Here is a 21,368-nt window from a genome sequence, read left to right as displayed (position 1 = left end):
GGATCTTTAAGGATGGATGAGGTCTGTATAACTGTCATGATGTGAAGTCAGCTGTTTCAAATTTTTTTAATGTTCCTGGTGACAGAGAATGGTAAAATCCTTTCCTGCCAGTTACTGGGGGCTATGGACCGGGAGCAGGAAGGTGGGATTAGAAAGGGAACCTCGGAGTCCTCGGGCTAGCATCGACAAGATGGGATGAATGGCCTCCTTCTGTGCTATAACTTGTCTATAATTCTCTATAAGTTACATCTTGCTGACAATTCCCAAAGAGATCTTGATGAATGCTTGGCTGATTTCCACAAGCCATAATTAGCTCATTAGAGTAGTTCTAAATTCACCGTGTCATTGGCAGCTCAAAGATGTAATGGAAGGATTTTGATGGGAGGTTAATAATAGAATATTGTTGGGCAGCACGGTGGCACAGTGGTTAGCATTGCTGCCTACGGCGCTGAGGACCCGGGTTCGAATCCCGGCCCTGGGTCACTGTCCGTGTGGAGTTTGCACATTCTCCCCGTGTCTGCGTGGGTTTCGCCCCCACAACCCAAAAGATGTGCAGGATAGGTGGATTGGCCACGCTAAATTGCCCCTTAATTGGAAAAAATAATTGGGTACTCTAAATTTATTAAAAAAATAAAAAAATAAATAAAAAAATAATAGAATATTGTTTTAGCAGGGATTAACTACTCGAGATGTAAAGCGTTTGAATGGGCTTTCATGAATGGGAATAGTGAAGGTTGAATTTCAATTTTGGGCTTTTATTTTATTTCATCCTGAGGTCTGCCCTTGTTGTCTGCCCTGATGTGGCATGGAGGATACAAGGGCAAAGGGGGTGGTCGGGGGCATGAGTTAGCATTACATCAGCCCGGTGATTATAAGGGGCTATGGGGATGGATGGGGAACATGGTGGGTATGAGGGGCATGCAGGTGGCATGGGGCTGGATTGGGGAGGGTCATGGGCTGTGGGTGTTGAGATCTGGGGGGCCTAAAATTTAACAAAAGACCTGGATCAAAGTTCCAGAGAACTAAGACGGGCCCTTACACCAGGACGCTCCTGTGAACCACTCCAAACTGCTTCAGGGGGTGGGTGGTGTGGCTGATTTTAACCCATCGCCTACGCCCCCCCCCCCCCAACCCCTAGAGACATTTTGTCCGGCGGGACACTTTCTACCAGGGTGGTTAAATCTCCCAACTCAAGCTCGGGAGCGACAATCTGCCCCAAAGTGTTTGTGTAACAGCCGCCGGCCTGTTGTGAGCAACGCCAAAGGGGGGGGGGGGGGGGGGGGGGGGGGGGGAGAGAGAGAGAGGGGGGTGGGTGAGTTATCTCTGAACGATGTTGCTCTCTTTCAGACTGTTTGAAACGCACCCAGAATGCAAGGATGTCTTCTTCCTCTTCCGGGACATAGACGATCTTCAGCAGCTGAGGCTGAGCAAGGAGCTTCAATCGCACGGACTCCGGTCAGTAACTTTAACAGTGAAGTGACAACGGGAGGGCGATAATGTGCGGACTGTTGAAAGGAGCAGGCGCATCGCCGGGTGGGGGTGGGGGGGGGGGGGGGTGGAGGGGGGGGGGGGGGGGGGCGGTGGAGGGGGGGGGTGCGGGGAACCATCGAGTGAATGTCTTCTTTTGTATAATCGCGTGTGTTTTACAGAGGTTATTTATAACGCAGTTTATTGTGTTTGCCGGTTGGCCCAGTGAGCTGGATGTCGAGAGTCAGGGACATCTCTCGATCTGCTTCATGATGGGTCCTTAATACAAAGACTCCAGTTTCTAGAGCACCTTTCACCAACCCCCCCCCCCCCCCCCCCCAGATATCCAAAAGCCTCCCAAAGCCAATGAAATAGTTCTGAAATGTAGTCACTGGTGTAGGAGGAATGACAGTGACGTTGCGAACAGCAAGATACAAGCAGCGACGCGATAGTGATCATTTGCTTGTCTTGCGTTGCTAGGTGTCAAACATCTCGCCGCTCTATGCAGAATATGGAGTCCCGCCCCTCCCTGCTGCCCTGGGACTAATGTTAATCCCCGAACCAGCCAAGCCAAAGTCCAGATCACCTGCTCACAGTCTGGGGGAGCTTGCTGTTGGCAAATTGGTTGCACAGTAAGTAGCACAGTGGTTGGCACAGTTGCTTCACGGCGTCAGGCACCCGGGTTTGATTCCCGGCTCGGGTCACTGTCTGTGCGGAGTCTGCACGTTCTCCCCGTGTCTGCGTGGGTTTCCTCCGGGTGCTCCGGTTTCCTCCCACAAGTCCCGAAAGATGTGCTGTTAGGTGAATTGGACATTCTGAATTCTCCCTCAGTGTACCCAAACAGGCGCCGGAGTGTGGCGACTAGGGGCTTTTCACAGTAACTTCATTGCAGGGTTAATGTAAGCCTACTTGGGACAATAAAGATTATTATTATTTTATTTTTTTTAATTTTAGAGTACCCAATTCATTTTTTCCAATTAAGGGGCAATTTAGTGTGGCCAACCCACCTACCCTGCACATCCTTTGGGCTGTGAGGGCGAAACCCACGCAGACACGGGGGGAATGTGCAAACTCCACATGGACAGTGACCCAGAGCCGGGACCTTGCCGCCGTGAGGCAGCAGTGCTACCCACTGTGCCGCAGTGCTGCCCGATTATTATTATTATTAGGGCAGCACGGTGACGCTGAGGGTTAGCCCTGTCCCAGGTTCGATCTTGGCTCTGGGTCACTGTCTGTGTGGAGTTTGCACATTAATGGTGCTCCGGTTTCCTCCCACAGTCCAAAGATGTGCAGGTTGGGTGGATTGGCCATGACAAATTGTCCAAAATTCTATGATTAACCTAGGACAAAAGTTCGGCGCAACATCGTGGGCCGAAGGGCCTGTTCTGTGCTGTATTTCTCTATCTAAACATAGCATAGAACATACAGTGCAGAAGGAGGCCATTTGGCCCATCGAGTCTGCACCGACCAACTTAAGCCCTCACTTCCACCCTATCCCCGTAACCCAATAACCCCTCCTAACCTTTTTGGTCACTAAGGGCAATTTTGGACACTAAGGGCAATTGATCTTGGCCAATCCACCTAACCCGCATGTCTTTGGACTGTGGGAGGAAACCGGAGCACCCGGAGGAAGCCCACGCAGACACGGGGAGAACGTGCAGACTCCGCACAGACAGTGTGGGTTCCTGATCCGGCTGGCCCATCCCTGCCTGTTGGAGCCGAGGTTTTTCACTGCCTGGTCTCACTCAAGATGGCATGTTGAAACTGAAAAGATTTATGTTCTGTTTGTTAGAATCCTTGGAAGATCCTTTTCAGATCCTGCTTAATCCTTGTCGCCTACCTTCTTCGTGTGGCAGTGGAGTGGTCCTTATCCTGATGGCTGCCTCGTTCCTCAGTTGTTACCCTGAACATGGGTAGCACGGTAGCATTGTGGATAGCACAATTGCTTCACAGCTCCAGGGTCCCAGGTTCGATTCCGGCTTGGGTCACTGTCTGTGCGGAGTCTGCACATCCTCCCCATGTGTGCGTGGGTTTGCTCCGGGTGCTCCGGTTTCCTCCCACAGTCCAAAGATGTGCAGGTTGGGTGGATTGGCCGTGCTAAATTGCCCTTAGTGTCCAAAATTGCCCTTAGTGTTGGGTGGGGTTACTGGGTTATTGCGATAGGGTGGAGGTGTTGACCTTGGGTGGGGTGCTCTTTCCAAGAGGCGGTGCAGACTCGATGGGCTGAATGGCCTCCTTCTGCACTGTAAATTCTATGATATACCATGTGAGTGTCTGTTGTTGTGGTCAATTTATCTGCTTGCAGGGAAGTAAATATTTTGGATGTGATGTTCTCCACCGTGGGTTATCCTGATTTGATCTTGTTTTGTCATCTTAGGCTGAATATTCATTGTGGGGCTGGTGCACAGTTTCTTTATCCTAATGTATCCTCGGGGGAGGGTGGGTTGGGCACAGCCGGAACGGGGGCAGGGGTGGAGGGTGGGGTATACTTAGATTTGTCCTTGCTACGTTCAAGGAAGTTCCCCCATAGTCAGAGTTCATTTCATTTATTATTCTGGGCTGTGTTTTTTGTCCAGCCCCAACTGTGTGTTACCCTGTGGAGGGCGGGGGGCTTGCTGGATTCCCGGTTAGGGGCGAGTCGGCCATTTCTCCTGATGTGGGCTCCCCACTCTGACTGTTCCAACAGCTGTCAGAGTTCCTGTGAGCGAGGCCGGCTTGAATAGCCTTTATTTGGTGGTCGGCGGTGTGTCTGGTGGGGAAGCAGGCTGGTGTGGTGGTGTTGGCTGCTGGGCCTGGTGTGTCAGGGCTGGTGTGGTGGTGTTGGATGCTGGGCCTAGTGTGTCAGGGCTGCTGTGTTGGTGTTGGCTGCTGGGCCTGGTGTGTCAGGGCTGCTGTGGTGGTGTTGGCTGCTGGGCTTGGTGTGTCAGGGCTGCTGTGTTCGTGGTGTTGGATGCTGGGCCTGGTGTGTCAGGGCTGCTGTGGTGGTGGTGTTGGATGCTGGGCCTGGTGTGTCAGGGCTGCTGTGGTGGTGTTGGCTGCTGGGCCTGGTGTGTCAGGGCTGCTGTGGTGGTGGTGTTGGATGCTGGGCCTGGTGTGTCAGGGCTGCTGTGGTGGTGTTGGCTGCTGGGCCTGGTGTGTCAGGGCTGCTGTGATGGTGTTGGATGCTGGGCCTGGTGTGTCAGGGCTGCTGTGTTGGTGTTGGCTGCTGGGCCTGGTGTGTCAGGGCTGGTGTGGTGGTGTTAGCTGCTGGGCCTGGTGTGTCAGGGCTGGTGTGGTGGTGTTGGCTGCTGGGCCTGGTGTGTCAGGGCTGCTGTGTTGGTGTTGGCTGCTGGGCCTGGTGTGTCAGGGCTGCTGTGTTGGTGTTGGCTGCTGGGCCTGGTGTGTCAGGGCTGCTGTGGTGGTGTTGGCTGCTGGGCCTGGTGTGTCAGGGCTGCTGTGATGGTGTTGGCTGCTGGGCCTGGTGTGTCAGGGCTGCTGTGATGGTGTTGGCTGCTGGGCCTGGTGTGTCAGGGCTGCTGTGGTGGTGTTGGATGCTGGGCCTGGTGTGTCAGGGCTGGTGTGGTGGTGTTGGATGCTGGGCCTGGTGTGTCAGGGCTGCTGTGGTGGTGTTAGCTGCTGGGCCTGGTGTGTCAGGGCTGCTGTGTTGGTGTTGGCTGCTGGGCCTGGTGTGTCAGGGCTGCTGTGTTGGTGTTGGCTGCTGGGCCTGGTGTGTCAGGGCTGCTGTGTTGGTGTTGGCTGCTGGGCCTGGTGTGTCAGGGCTGCTGTGTTGGTGTTGGATGCTGGGCCTGGTGTGTCAGGGCTGCTGTGTTCGTGGTGTTGGATGCTGGGCCTGGTGTGTCAGGGCTGCTGTGTTCGTGGTGTTGGATGCTGGGCCTGGTGCTATGGACACTCAGACGCAAATCTACATTTGGTTTTTCATCCTTTGAGTGGTCCTGATTGTGGGGGTTGGGGGGGTCAGTCTCGCGGTTCTGTGGTGGGGGAGGTGCAGGTGGGCCCACGCTTCCAGGGCGTACCCCAATTTAGGGGTCACCCCAACAACCCTCCTGTCCTGGAGTGCGGATTCTTCCTCTTGGCTCGCGCTCTCTTTTTGCTTCTTCCATGGGGGACCCCATGCTGAGTATGAAGGCTCGGTTGTACCCAATCCTCTCTATGATTTTGTCATTTTGCCGTCTCAAAGGTGCAGGAAAGCTGCCTGCTCCAGACTTGATCGAGAGAAGAGTTCAAACTGCTCTGTGTTAGTCGATCACCCCCTTAGCACTGAGGGTCTCGGAGTATCGCTCTCTTCTGTCATTCTGTTTTGAAGCTATGGGTGAGATGTAATTCAATAATGTCGCCTGTATCCTGTTTTGGTGCAGACGGGTCATTTATCCTTGAGAGAACCTGTTGGGAATTTTGTCCCTGATTTATCCGATCTTATTAGTGATGTGTTATATACTCTGGAATAACACAGGCTGCAATTGGATGCAGCTTTAACCAAAAGGTACTCCAGACCTTGAAGTTAGTTCAATCTGATTTATTGAACCAGTAGCACAGTTAGCACAGTTCGCTATGAGTTCGACTCTCTGCTAAGCTAAGTGTGGTTACTCTGTCTGACTGAACCAGACTAGCTCTTAGCCACGTGCTGGAGGTGTGATACTGTACATACACCCTGACTCACTCTGTAGACGTTCATCAGTGGAAAGAGGCGGAGTGTGAGTGCCTTGTGCCTTTTATAGTGAGATACCACCCCTGAGTGTCCTGCCTGCTCATTGGTCATGTCCTGTTCTCTGTGTTCATTATCTGCATGTCTGCATACCATGACAATTAGTTCCCAATTACATAATGACTATTGTTTTGTGCTGTACCTGCCTTACACTGACACCTGGAGCTATCTTTCTGCTTTTGTCCGTTTGCTCGTTGCAAACTCTTTGTCACAATTGAAAATCCTAATAAGTGGACTTTAAAAAAATCTGGGTAACTCTGTCCATTAACACACGGCTTAATTGTGTTTCAAAGTAATGAACTGCTTTTGAAGTGTTGTCTGTTTTCCGACAAACTTTCATTTGAGTCACCCTAAAATTCAATGAAGGGGCGAGATTTTAGCCGGCACGTGGGGAACACCACCACCTGCAAATTTCCTTCCAAGAGACACATCATCCTTGTGCTGATATCAGGGTTGTATCATGGTTATTCACCGACTGACCACTAGGGGTCTCAATAGTGTATAAGTGAATGTTAAAGTCAGCTGACCTGAGACTGGCTGGAGGAAGCTGAAGAGAGAGGTTGCTTGGCGTGATTTTACTGATTTTCATCTGTTGTCTTGTAGATAGTTTACCCACAGTTAATCTTAATAAATCGTTTATAGCTTTAGCTACAAGTGTTCCTGTAATAAATCAGGCCATCCGACAAGAACATTACAATCCTGACTTGGAAATATATATTCCTTCACTGTCGCTGGTACCGAACCTGGAACTCCCTCCCTAACTGCACAGTGGGTGCACCTGCATCAAATGGACTGCAACGGTTCAGGGAGTCAGCACACCATCACCTTCTCCAGGGCAATTAGGGATGGGCTATAAATGCTGGGACTAGCCCACGTCCTTGTGAAAGAAGTTTTAAAAGTAACCTTTCCACCACCCTCCGGACATGTTCTGGACTCTGAGGAGAGAAGAAGGTGGCGTTGAAGCCCATGGGGTTGAATGCAAATAACAACACAGGTTTCTTGAAGAGCTGTTAACTGCACAAAGGCTTCATCTAAACTGGGGCGAAGCTCATGAAGCAGACGATGATGTCACCAACTGTACATGCGACCAGACTTCTAAAGTGACCGCACAACAACCCCAAATATATAACACCTCCTGCCCCTCGAGAAAGAGGACACTGAGGGTCAATGAGCCAGGATCAGTCGCCTGAACCAGGTAGATTTTCTATTCTCCCGCCCCAGCTCCAATAACCCTTTACCTGGAGCTGTGCTGTGTTGCAAACCCCACTCTGGACTGGCGGTTTCTGATTGTAACCTATCCCATGTCTCTTTCAGCGTCATGTCCTTCATTGAGAAGAGTGTGGCAAGACTTGAGCAAGAAGACAAACTGGAACAGTTGGCTTTCGAACTTGGCCGAAGTCATTGCAGATACAACGCTCCACCTAAATATTACGAGGTAAGATCGATACTAAAGCCAGTGCGAGCTACTTAACGGGAATACTGGCTGAACTGCCCATTCCTCCCATATAGCATCCCGACCACGAGGAGCAGGTCAGGTGGAGGAGTTTGATTGTTCCTACATTTTCCTACATCCCACCCACATTAATACCTGCCTAATATTTCTTGGAGTGTGAGTAAGATAAGCAGCATGTGCTGAATTAGTATGTCCCCAATTCTGTTGTTGAATTAGACTGTTGTACTCCACAAAGCTCACTCAATATTTTGACGGTAACTATAGGGAAGGACCTCAAACATCTCCCAGACACCTTGACATTCTGCAGAATGATCCGGAAATTCCTTCCACCTCTATTTTAACATGTCTGTTGACCGTTTTGTTTTAAGTTTATTAACACCACTAATTCAAATAATGAAGAAAGGTATTTCATTTGAATAGATGGTGTTCACATACAGGTAATGCAAAGTAATGGATTGGACATTCTATAAAGACATTGAAGAATTCCGGAATCTCTATTCCACCAGCATGGCCTCAAGCACTTGGCGTAGCTTCCATTTTCCCCTTTTCCCTTTTCTGTTCCTTATCCTGTGGGCCGCACGGTAGCGCGGTGGTTAGCATTGTTGCTTCACAGCGCCAGGGTCCCGGGTTCGATTCCCGGCTTGGATCTGTGCGGAGTCTGCACGTTCTCCCCGTGTCTGCGTGGGTTTCCTCCGGGTGCTCCGGTTTCCTCCCACAAGTCTCGAAAGACGTGCTGTTAGGTGAATTGGACATTCTGAATTCTCCCTCTGTGTACCCGAACAGGCGCCGGAAAGTGGCGAACTAGGGGCTTTTCAAAGTAACTTCATTGCGGTGTTAATGTGAGTCTACTTGTAACAATAATAAAGATTATTATTCTGTGTCCATGGGCGGGATTTTCCACACTCTCCTGTTGAAGGGATAAACCAGCCCTGCCAACAGCGAACCCCTGCTACCCCTGCCCGCCCCAGGTTCCCTAATGATAGAGGAAACAACAACGGGAAACCCTGTTGGCAGCGTTGAGGCAGGACGATCATGCCGCTAGCCAACTGCACTAGGAATGTGGGACTGTGTAGTGTGAAGTGTTAACAGAAGGACTGTGCTAACCCACGATGTGGAGTTCAAGGCAGAAGCAGCCAATCTCAGAACACGCGGATGGAGACAGCGAGGTCTCCACGACGGAAGCACAGAGAGAAGGCACATTCGAAAACAGCTCGAGATATTTTGGTGGTAGAAGGAGGCAGACTGTAGCGAGGTAACGACGATCGTACCAAATGAGCAGTTTCTTCCTGTGACCTGCTCCTTTGACCGCCTCAAGGGTCTACAGAGAGGCTAGCAGTGCGAGCTATAGAAACGCTATTTTCCCAGAATCGAGCAGCATCTTCACGGAAAAGAGCTGGAACTCCGTTAATTCCTTTCTTTATGCATTGGGTCCGGTAGCAGACAACATTCTCCCAAGACAGGGTGTGCAGGAGTCCACGGTGGATTTTGATCCCATTATTAAAGCCTTTAACTGGGTTATTATTCATTTTTTTAAAAAATTTAGATTACCCAATTATTTTTTCTATTAAGGGGCAATTTAGTGTGGCCAATCCACCTACTCTGCACATTTTTGGGTTGTGGGGGTGAAACCCACGCAGACACGGGGAGAATGTGCAAACTCCACACGGACAGTGACCCAGAGCCGGGATCGAACCTGGGACCTTCAGCGCCGTGAGGCGGTTGTGCTAACCACTGGGCCACCGTGCTGCCCCTGGGTTATTATTCATGATGACACCCAGACCTCTCACAATTCCGTAGATTCACGGGCATCGGCACACCCATCGGGAAACCTGCCAAACCAACTCCACGCCAGCGGCCATTTTTGAGATGCTTGTACTGTGGCGCGAAAACCCAGTGTGGACGCCAAGCCTGTCCAGCAGGGTGTGCAGAATGCTTCCAGTGGGGCAAGACTGGGCACTTCAACCAGTGCTGCAAATCCAGCAATTCCAATCAACCTTGCACACCAGCAAATATTTACCAAAAACATTCCTTCCAAGAAATGGAATATGTTTGACGGGGGTAAACCAAGCCCACTGACTTTTTTTTTTGACAGAGGGGCTTAAAATTCCGGGAGAAATGTCTTGGGAATCCCATCGTCTTTCTGACACCTTGCTGCTTTTTGGGAAGATTCCTTCCTGCGTTTCTAAAATCGAATGAAAGTGGAGATAAGGCAGCTGATGTTGCTATCCAGTCCCCTGAGGTGCCCATGGGTCACGGCAGATCTCAGGCGTTCCAGTGAACATCGTGTCTCCCTCCCTGGGGCCACCGAGACATGATCATAGCTGCGGTTCAGGAACAGTCAGGTAATCCCCTTTCCACCCACCCACTGCCTGGACCTGTTAATCTGAAAATCTTCATCGTATTCAAGGTGCTCAATCAATCAACCCCCCCACCTGGCCGTCCTTAACATTAACAATAAGATGGACATAACATCAACACCTATATCTTTGGAATAGTTTTTATTCTTTCAAGTATTTCAGCATCCTCAGTATTCAGGGTTTGAACGGTAACATGAATTTATCTGTTTCTGTTATCTGTGTACATCTGGACAAAAGGCTCCTTCCATGACCAGGCAAACTCAAACCAGTTCGGCAGATTAGATTTCCTAACCAATGGATGGAAATATCGACCATTTCCTGCTGATTTTGTCACTCCTAATGGGCAATGAAAGTAAACTTGAAACTTTCCTGGATTGAGATATTTCAGTGTGGCAGCCACAGAGGTAGACACTTCGGACGAATGACAGACAGGCGTTTCCGGAGCATCGTTCAGGGCCTAACGACACTTGGGGAAATTTCAAAATGGTCCTTTGGGATCTTTTAATGCCCGTTTCAGAGGGCATTTTTCATCAACTAATCCGGAGCATGGCCCATCCAACAGAGCAGCACTCCCTCAGTACTGACCCTCTGACAGTGCGGCACTCCCTCAGTACTGACCCTCTGACAGTGCGGCACTCCCTCAGTACTGACCCTCTGACAGTGCGGCACTCCCTCAGTACTGACCCTCTGACAGTGCGGCGCTCCCTCAGTACTGACCCTCTGACAGTGCGGCACTCCCTCAGTACTGACTCTCTGACAGTGCGGCACTCCCTCAGTACTGACCCTCTAACAGTGCAGCACGCCCTCAGTACTGACCCTCTGACAGTGCAGCACTCCCTCAGCACTGACCCTCTGACAGTGCGGCACTCCCTCAGTAATGACCCTCTGACAGTGCAGCACTCCCTCAGTACTGACCCTCTGACAGTGCAGCACTCCCACAGCACTGACCCTCTGACAGTGCAGCACGCCCTCAGCACTGACCCTCTGACAGTGCAGCACGCCCTCAGCACTGACCCTCTGACAGTGCAGCACTCCCTCAGCACTGACCCTCTGACAGTGCAGCACTCCCTCAGCACTGACCCTCTGACATTGCGGCACTCCCTCAGTACTGACCCTCTGACAGTGCAGCACTCCCTCAGTACTGACCCTCCCACAGTGCAGCACTCCCTCAGTACTGACCCTCTGACAGTGCAGCACTCCCTCAGTACTGACCCTCTGACAGTGCAGCACTCCCTCAGTACTGACCCTCTGACAGTGCAGCACTCCCTCAGTCTTGACCCTCTGACAGTGCGGCACTCCCTCAGTACTGACCCTCTGACAGTGCAGCACTCCCTCAGTACTGACCCTTTGACAGTGCGGCATTCCCTCAGTACTGACCCTCTGACAATGCAGTACTCCCTCAGTACTGACCCTCTGACAGTGCAGCACTCCCTCAGTACTGACCCTCTGACAGTGCAGCACTCCCTCAGTACTGACCCTCTGACAGTGCGGCACTCCCTCAGTACTGACCCTCTGACAGTGCGGTGCTCCCTCAGTACTGACCCTCTGACAGTGCGGCACTCCCTCAGTACTGACCCTCTGACAGTGCGGCACTCCCTCAGTACTGACCCTCTGACAGTGCAGCACTCCCTCAGTACTGACCCTCTGACAGTGCGGCACTCCCTCAGTACTGACCCTCTCACAGTGCAGCGCTCCTTCAGTACTGACCCTCTGACAGTGCAGCGCTCCTTCAGTACTGACCCTCTGACAGTACGGCACTCCCTCAGTACTGACCCTCTGACAGTGCAGCACTCCCTCAGTACTGACCCTCTGACAGTGCAGCACTCCCTCAGTACTGACCCTCTGACAGTGCAGCACTCCCTCAGTACTGACCCTCTGACAGTGCAGCACTCCCTCAGTACTGACCCCCTGACAGTGCAGCACTCCCTCAGTACTGACCCTCTGACAGTGCGGCACTCACTCGGTACTGACCCTCTGACAGTGCAGAACTCCCTCAGTACTGACCCTCTGACAGTGCAGCACTCCCTCAGTACTGACCCTCTGACAGTGCGGCACTCCCTCAGTACTGACCCTCTGACAGTGCAGCACTCCCTCAGTACTGACCCTCTGACAGTGTGGCACTCCCTCAGCACTGACCCTCTGACAGTAAGCACTCCCTCAGTACTGACCCTCTGACACTGCAGCACTCCCTCAGTACTGACCCTCTGACAGTGCAGCACTCCCTCGGTACTGACCCTCTGACAGTGCAGCGCTCCCTCAGTACTGACCCTCTGACAGTGCAGCACTGACCCTCAGTACTGACCCTCTGACAGTGCAGCCCTCCCTCAGTACTGACCCTCTGACAGTGCAGCACTCCCTCAGTACTGACCCTCTGACAGTGCGCCACTCCCTCAGCACTGACCCTCTGACAGTGCAGCACTCCCTCAGTACTGACCCTCTGACAGTGCGGCACTCCCTCAGTACTGACTCTCTGACAGTGCGGCACTCCCTCAGTACTGACCCTCTGACAGTGCAGCACTCCCTCAGTACTGACCCTCTGACAGTGCGGCACTCCCTCAGTACTGACCCTCTGACAGTGCGGCGCTCTCTCAGTACTGACCCTCTGACAGTGCGGCACTCCCTCCGTACTGACCCTCTGACAGTGCAGCACTCCCTCAGTACTGACCCTCTGACAGTGCGGCACTCCCTCAGTACTGACCCTCTGACAGTGCGGCACTCCCTCAGTACTGACCCTCTGACAGTGCGGCAATCCTTCAGTACTGACCCTCTGACAGTGCAGCACTCCCTCAGTACTGACCCTCTGACAGTGCGGCGCTCCCTCAGTACTGACACTCTGACAGTGTGGCTCTCCCTCAGTACTGACCCTCTGACAGTGCGGCACTCCCTCAGTACTGACCCTCTGACAGTGCAGCACTCCCTCAGTACTGACCCTCTGACAGTGCGGCACTCCCTCAGTACTGACCCTCTGACCCTCAGTACTGCTCTGGGAATGTCAGCCTGGATTGTAGGCCGAAGTCTCCCAGGTTGTACTGAATCCCTCCCTCCCCCATCTCTGGGTGAACCAGTCTGTTCTCATCCGCGTGCCGCACGTGACCCCGAGACGGGATCCCTCCTCCACCTTTGTGCCATTGCACAGCCTGACCCCACCCCTGGCACATCTGCTGCTGATGCCCTCCTCCGTGCATCTGCTACCTCCACGCTGGTCTCCCACATTCTACCCACTGTAAACGTAAAGTCAATCAAATCTCTAGTCACCGGCGTTACAACCGCAGCGTGTCCCACTCCCCGATTGCCCCCCCCCCCCCCCCCCCCCCCCCCGGGCATCTGGTCAATCAATGCCTCGATTATTAAATTCTCGCCCTTGTTTCCAAACCCCCTCCCCCACTGCCTTGCCACCTCCCTATCTCTGAAATCCCCTCCAACCCCACGACCCTGTGAGATGTCCTCGCTTCTCTCATTCCGGCCTCTTCCCTTTCCTTATTCACCCACTGGCGGCCATGCCTTCAGCTGCCGAGGCCCTTTGCTCTGGAATTCCCTCCTCACATCCCTCGGCCTTGCGTCTGGGGGTCCCCTCCTCTAAGGCGTTCCGAATAGCCGAGCCCTTTGACCTCAGTCTTTCCTAACTGATGATCCGAGGGGCTGGGGTGCCGACCACCCGGAGTACAGTGGGTAACGCTGCTGCCTCACAGCGCCAGGGACCCGGAATCGATTCTGGACAACTGTGTGGGGCTCTGGCCCGTGTGTGCGTGGGTTTCCTCCGGGTGCTCTGGTTTCCTCCCACAGTCCAAAGATGTGCAGGTTAGGTGGATTGGCCATGCTAAATTGCCCGTAGTGTCCAGGGATGTGCAGGTTGAGGTGGGGCTACAGGGATAGAGTTGGGGAGAGGGCCTAGGTAGGGTCCTCTTTCGGGGGGGGGGGGGGGGGGGGGGTGGCGACGGGGACACAGACTTGATAGGCTGAATGGCCTCCTTCTGCACTGTCGGGATTCAGGGTGATAAGAACAGGAGAAATGGCGGCCTAGAAATTGGACCACATTATGCTCACTCTGTGGGTCTATCAAACTGGCGCGTGCTCCCAAATGTAAGCACTGAGATAAAGTGAGCACTGTGGGATAAAGGCGCCTTATTGGAACAGCGAGGGGCTGTGAGGGCCGGGTTGTGGGTGGCTCAGTTGGCATCATGAGGTTGGCAAAACCGCCCCTGCCAGCCCTGCTCCTGGTTACCTTCGCCACGAGCAGGGAGTGTTGGCAAAGCTGGATCTTATCCGACTACGGTCCACATCTTCACCTCCTCATGCGCAAGGAGGGGGGGGGGGGGGGCTGTGGGTTCAGGAAGGCTGAGCCAGTGCGGGGTGGGGGGAGGGGTGGGGCAGGAGGCAGCAGTGAGGAGGAAACCTTGAGAAGCAGAAGCACTTAAAGGGCTGCTGCTCCTATTTCAACGGCGGTTGCACACTTTACAACATCAAAGTGAGTCAATGACCCCCACCTGGGACAACGTTTCGGAAGCATCCGTCGATAGTCGCAGATCTAATTAAATAATAATCCCGTGCAAATGACCCTTGCCGCTGCCTCTCGTGCACCCGTCTGCTGATCCAAAATGCCAACTTTCATTGGGTTTTGCTAAGTTTACATCAACTTTGGAGTCACATCAAAGTGAGGTTAGTGATGTTTGGAATGCAACGTAAGCGCAGGGAGTGTTGGATTCGTATGTTGCACGTCAATCTCCCACAGCTCTTTCACAAGAGCTCCTTGCAGCCTGGGTTGCTGTGTTGCTTTTGGACACTAGCTATTCTTTTCCAGCTCTGCTTTTATTTGGAAGTTGCTGGTCACCTATTGCTGGGGTTTTCAGCTCGGCGAGGATGCATCTGGAGGCAGCAGGAAGGGGTTGGTCCTGCAGTAATGACAATATGTTTCTTGTCCAGTATGTTGGTGTGCAGTTCATCGCTGTGGTGAAACCCATCTTAAAGGAGAACTGGACCCCAGAGGTGGAGGAGGCCTGGAAGGTAGGGAGATCATCAGCAAGACAGGGACCCTCGGTCCCATTCGATTGGTGATAAACCCTAGAACGACCAGAGGCCATTCTTCCCATCATGTCTGTGCTGGTACGTGGCTGGAGAAATATTTCTCCAGTTCCCTTCTGAGTTTGACCAGTGGATCTGTGTCCAGCGACTTTCGATGCAGAACATTCCCAACCGCGTCAACCCGCTGTCTCCGGGAAATTTTCCCGGCCGGCTCTGGTGCAGGATGGGAAAGGAGGAGGCGAGACTCAGAGAAAGCAATGGGGAACTCTGCACGGAGACATCTCCAGATTACAGTTACCATTAGAACTGGAGCATCGCCCATCTGTAAAATAGACTCGCATTTCCATAACGCCTACCAGATCCTCGCAGGGTACGGCAAGGTACCTCACAGCCAACACAGCACTTTCTAAAGAACTAAAAAGACCATTTTCCCGAATCCCTATTCCCTGCTCGTTATCCAAGCCCATTCAAGCCCCTTGTACCATGAGCGCCTATTTTCTGTATTAACCTTTGATATGGCATCTTATCAAATGATCTTTGGAAATCAAAGTACGCCACATCTACAGGTTCCCCTTTGTCCGCCTTGATTGTTACTAACTCAAAGAACCCGGAAAAAAAACACCCCGTGTCAGTACTGCAGTGTGATACTCCCCATGTCACTATTGGTGTCAGACTCCCCCTGTCACTATTGGTGCGTGACTCCCCCGGTCACTATTGGTGTGTGACTCCCCCGGTCACTATTGGTGTGTGACACCCCGGTCACTATTGGTGTCAGACTCCCCCTGTCACTATTGGTGTCAGACTCCCCCGGTCACTATTGGTGTCAGACTCCCCCTGACACTATTGGTGTCAGACTCCCCCGGTCACTATTGGTGTCAGACTCCCCCGGTCACTATTGGTGTCAGACTCCCCCGGTCACTTTTGGTGTCCGACTCCCCCTGTCACTATTGGTGTGAGACTCCCCTGTCACTATTGGTGTCAGACTCCCCTGTCACTATTGGTGTGAGACTCCCCTGTCACTATTGGTGTGCGACTCCCCCGTCACTATTGGTGTGAGATGCCCCTGTCACTATTGGTGTCAGATTCCCCCTGTCAGTACTGCAGTGTGATGCTCCTCCTGTCACAATTGGTGTCAGACTCCCCCGTCACTATTGGTGTTCGACTCCCCCTGTCACTATTGGTATCAGACTCCCCGTGTCACTATTGGTGTCAGACTCCCCCTGTCACTATTGGTGTCAGACTATCCCCATCACTATTGGTGTCAGACTATCCCCGTCACTATTGGTGTCAGACACCCCCTGTCACTATTGGTGTGGGGACTCCCCCTGTCACTATTGGTGTGAGATGCCCTGTCACTATTGGTGTCAGATTCCCCTGTTAGTACTGCAGTGTGATGCCCCTCCTGTCAGTATTGGTGTCAGACGCCCCATCACTATGGTGTCAGACTCCCCTGTCACTATTGGTGTCAGACTCCCCTGTCACTATTGGTGTCAGGCTATCCCCGTCACTATTGGTGTCAGACTCCCCCTGTCACTATTGGTGTTCGACTCCCCCTGTCACTATTGGTGTCAGACTCCCCCTGTCACTATTGGAGTCAGACTCCCCATCACTATTGGTGTTCGACTCCCCCTGTCACTATTGGTGTCAGACTCCCCCGGTCACTATTGGTGTCAGACTCCCCCTGACACTATTGGTGTCAGACTCCCCCGGTCACTATTGGTGTCAGACTCCCCCGGTCACTATTGGTGTCAGACTCCCCCGGTCACTTTTGGTGTCCGACTCCCCCTGTCACTATTGGTGTGAGACTCCCCTGTCACTATTGGTGTCAGACTCCCCTGTCACTATTGGTGTGAGACTCCCCTGTCACTATTGGTGTGCGACTCCCCCTGTCACTATTGGTGTGAGATGCCCCTGTCACTATTGGTGTCAGATTCCCCTGTCAGTACTGCAGTGTGATGCTCCTCCTGTCACAATTGGTGTCAGACTCCCCCGTCACTATTGGTGTTCGACTCCCCCTGTCACTATTGGTATCAGACTCCCCGTGTCACTATTGGTGTCAGACTCCCCCTGTCACTATTGGTGTCAGACTATCCCCATCACTATTGGTGTCAGACTATCCCCGTCACTATTGGTGTCAGACACCCCCTGTCACTATTGGTGTGTGACTCCCCCTGTCACTATTGGTGTGAGATGCCCTGTCACTATTGGTGTCAGATTCCCCCTGTTAGTACTGCAGTGTGATGCCCCTCCTGTCAGTATTGGTGTCAGACGCCCCATCACTATTGGTGTCAGACTCCCCTGTCACTATTGGTGTCAGACTCCCCTGTCACTATTGGTGTCAGGCTATCCCCGTCACTATTGGTGTCAGACTCCCCCTGTCACTATTGGTGTTTGACTCCCCCTGTCACTATTGGTGTCAGACTCCCCCTGTCACTATTGGAGTCAGACTCCCCATCACTATTGGTGTTCGACTCCCCCTGTCACTATTGGTGTCAGACTCCCCCTGTCACTATTGGTGTTCGACTACCCCTGTCACTATTGGTGTCAGACTCCCCCTGTCACTATTGGTGTCAGACTCCCCCTGTCACTATTGGTGCATGACTCCCCCGGTCACTATTGGTGTGTGACTCCCCCGGTCACTATTGGTGTCAGGCTATCCCCGTCACTATTGGTGTCAGACTCCCCCTGTCACTATTGGTGTTAGACTCCCACTGTCACTATTGGTGTCAGACTCCCCCTGTCACTATTGGAGTCAGACTCCCCATCACTATTGGTGTTCGACTCCCCCTGTCACTATTGGTGTCAGACTCCCCCGGTCACTATTGGTGTTCGACTACCCCTGTCAGTATTGGTGTCAGACTCCCCCTGTCACTATTGGTGTCAGACTCCCCCTGTCACAATTGGTGTCAGACTCCCCCGTCACTATTGGTGTCAGACTATCCCTGTCACTATTGGTGTCAGACTATCCCCGTCACTATTGGTGTCAGACTCCCCTCCCTATTGGTGTTCGACTCCCCCTGTCACTATTGGTGTCAGACTCCCCCTGTCACTATTGGTGTCAGACTCCCCCTGTCACTATTGGTGTCAGACTATCCCCGTCACTATTGGTGTCAGACTCCCCCGTCACTATTGGTGTTCGACTCCCCCTGTCACTAATGGTGTCAGACTCCCCCGTCACTATTGGTATCAGACTATCCCTGTCACTATTGGTGTCAGACTCCCCCTGTCACTATTGGTGTCAGACTCCCCCTGTCACTATTGGTGTCAGACTCCCCCTGTCACAATTGGTGTCAGACTCCCCCGTCACTATTGGTGTCAGACTATCCCTGTCACTATTGGTTCAGACTATCCCCGTCACTATTGGTGTCAGACTCCCACTGTCACTATTGGTGTGCGACTCCTCCTGTCGCTATTGGTGTCAGACTCCCCCTGTCACTATTGGTGTGAGATGCCCCATCACTATTGGTGTCAGATTCCCCCTGTTAGTACTGCTGTGTGATGCTCCTCCTGTCACTATTGGTGTCAGACTCCCCGTCACTATTGGTGTCAGACTCACCCTGTCACTATTGGTATCAGACTCCCCTGTCACTATTGGTGTCAGACTCTCCCTGTCACTATTGGTGTCAGACTCTCCCTGTCACTATTGGTGTCAGACTCCCCCGTCACTATTGGTGTGAGACTCTCCCTGTCACTATTGGTGTCAGACTCCCCCTGTCACTATTGGTGTCAGACTCCCCCTGTCACTATTGGTGTCAGACTCCCCCTGTCACTATTGGTGTAAGACCCTTACTCGACCATTCAGACCGGACAATCTGGTTTTGGGGATATTGGTTGAGCGACAGAACCTCCGTCTGATCTTTCTCAAACAGCCGCGGTGGGAACCTTGACTCCCAGTGGAAGGTCCTCAGGAGCAGCCGCCGGATTATCCGGCTGGATTATTGAGCTCCGGGATTGGGAATGGAAGACAAGATTCCTGGTTCAGGAATGCTCAGCAACCACCAGCTCACAGCAAGAGAGTTGGGAAATGTCTGGATATTTGAAATGGCTGTTTGTTTCTGTCAGGAATGTGGGGATTTTCCTGCTGTATTCACAGGAAAACTTCCCAATTCCCAGCTGCCAGGGTCTAAAACTGAACTGACCCAGGTCCAGAGCTTCCACGTCCCACACACCCTACAGATTTCACGAGAAATTAACAAATCCGTCAGCTCGGACACGGATGGCTTCCTTGCCCAGAAATGTTTGTCCTCAGTCACCTCGTTCAGTCCGAATAATCCACATCTCATTTCCGACAGGAATCCGATGCAGACCGATTCCCTCAGCACGTTCCCTTCACCACAGCAGATAACCTGCAGATAACCACCCCCCAACACTCCCACCCCCAACACTCACCCCCAACACTCCCCCCCAACACTCCCACCCCCAACACTCCCACCCCCAACACTCCCCCCCAACACTCCCACCCCCAACACTCACCCCCAACACGCCCCCCAACACTCCCCCCCAACACTCCCCCCCAACACTCCCCCCCCAACACTCCCCCTTCCCCAACACCCCCCCAACACTCCCCCTTCCCCAACACCCCCCCAACACTCCCCCCCAACACTCCCCCCCAACACTCCCCCCCCAACACTCCCCCCCAACACTCCCCCCCAACACTCCCACCCCAACACCCCCCCAACACTCCCCCCCAACACCCACACCCCCCCAACACCCCCCCCCAACACTCCCCCCCAACACTCCCCCCCAACACTCCCCCCCCAACACTCCCCCCCCCAACACCCCCCCAACACTCCCACCCCCAACACCCCCCCAACACTCCCCCCCAACACTCCCCCCCCAACACTCCCACCCCCAACACCCCCCCAACACTCCCCCCCAACACTCCCCCCCCCAACACTCCCCCCCAACACTCCCCCCAACACTCCCCCCCCAACACTCCCCCCAACACTCCCCCTTCCCCAACACCCCCCCAACACTCCCCCCCAACACTCCCCCCCCAACACTCCCCCTTCCCCAACACCCCCCCAACACTCCCACCCCCAACACTCACCCCCAACACTCCCACCCCCAACACCCCCCCAACACTCCCCCCAACACTCCCACCCCCAACACTCCCACCCCCAACACTCCCACCCCCAACACTCCCACCCCCAACACTCCCACCCCCAACACTCACCCCCAACACTCCCCCCAACACTCCCACCCCCAACACCCCCCAACACTCCCCCCAACACTCCCCCAACACTCCCCCTTCCCCAACACCCCCCCAACACTCCCCCCCAACACTCCCCCCCAACACTCCCCCCCAACACTCCCCCCCAACACTCCCCCCCCAACACTCCCACCCCCAACACCCCCCCAACACTCCCCCTTCCCCAACACCCCCCAACACTCCCCCCCAACACTCCCCCCCAACACTCCCCCCCAACACTCCCCCCCCCAACACTCCCACCCCCAACACCCCCCCAACACTCCCCCCCCCAACACCCCCCCAACACTCCCCCCCAACACTCCCCCCCCAACACTCCCACCCCCAACACCCCCCCAACACTCCCCCCCAACACTCCCACCCCCAACACTCCCCCCCAACACTCCCCCCAACACTCCCCCCCCAACACTCCCCCCCCAACACTCCCCCTTCCCCAACACCCCCCCAACACTCCCCCCCAACACTCCCCCCCCAACACTCCCCCTTCCCCAACACCCCCCCAACACTCCCCCCCAACACCCCCCCCAACACTCCCACCCCCAACACTCTCCCCAACACTCCCCCCAACACTCCCCCCCCAACACTCCCACCCCCAACACTCCCACCCCCAACACTCCCACCCCCAACACTCCCACCCCCAACACTCCCACCCCCAACACTCCCACCCCCAACACCCCCCCCCCAACACTCCCCCCCAACACTCCCACCCCCAACACCCCCCAACACTCCCCCCAACAACCCCCAACACCCCCCCAACACTCCCCCCCAACAACCCCCAACACCCCCCCAACACCCCCCCAACACTCCCACCCCAACACCCCCCCAACACTCCCCCCCAACACTCCCACCCCCAACACCCCCCCAACACCCCCCCAACACCCCCCCAACACTCCCACCCCCAACACCCCCCCAACACTCCCCCCCAACACTCCCCCCCAACACCCCCCCAACACCCCCCCAACACTCCCCCCCAACACTCCCACCCCCAACACCCCCCAACACTCCCCCCAACAACCCCCAACCCCTCCCCAACACTCCCCCCAACAACCCCCAACCCCTCCCCAACACTCCCCCCAACAACCCCCAACCCCTCCCCAACACTCCCCCCCAACACTCCCACCCCCAACACTCCCCCCAACACTCCCACCCCCAACACTCCCC

General features: G+C 54.0%; 1 protein-coding gene across 3 annotated transcripts in view; it reads left to right on the top strand.

Moving 5' to 3' along the window:
* The window catches only part of LOC119957782 (neuroglobin-like), a 46,298-nt gene extending 30,023 nt beyond the window's left edge, over nt 1-16,275 (top strand). The window contains exons 2-4 of one of the 3 annotated variants that reach the window (XM_038785867.1): nt 1,348-1,455; nt 7,484-7,604; nt 14,900-16,275. In XM_038785867.1, the coding sequence (XP_038641795.1) occupies nt 1,348-1,455; nt 7,484-7,604; nt 14,900-15,031 (361 nt within the window). In that variant the 3' untranslated portion in view covers nt 15,032-16,275. The remainder of the gene's footprint in view (nt 1-1,347; nt 1,456-7,483; nt 7,605-14,899) is intronic. The other 2 variants (XM_038785868.1, XM_038785866.1) reach the window with 2 other exon arrangements.
* Nucleotides 16,276-21,368: the final 5,093 nt, after the last annotated feature.

The sequence above is a fragment of the Scyliorhinus canicula genome, chromosome 27 (assembly GCF_902713615.1).
Source record: "Scyliorhinus canicula chromosome 27, sScyCan1.1, whole genome shotgun sequence".
Taxonomy (NCBI): Eukaryota; Metazoa; Chordata; class Chondrichthyes; order Carcharhiniformes; family Scyliorhinidae; genus Scyliorhinus; species Scyliorhinus canicula.
The sequence above is the reverse complement of the archived record's forward strand: the minus strand, read 5'-3'. Positions and strand labels throughout refer to the sequence as shown.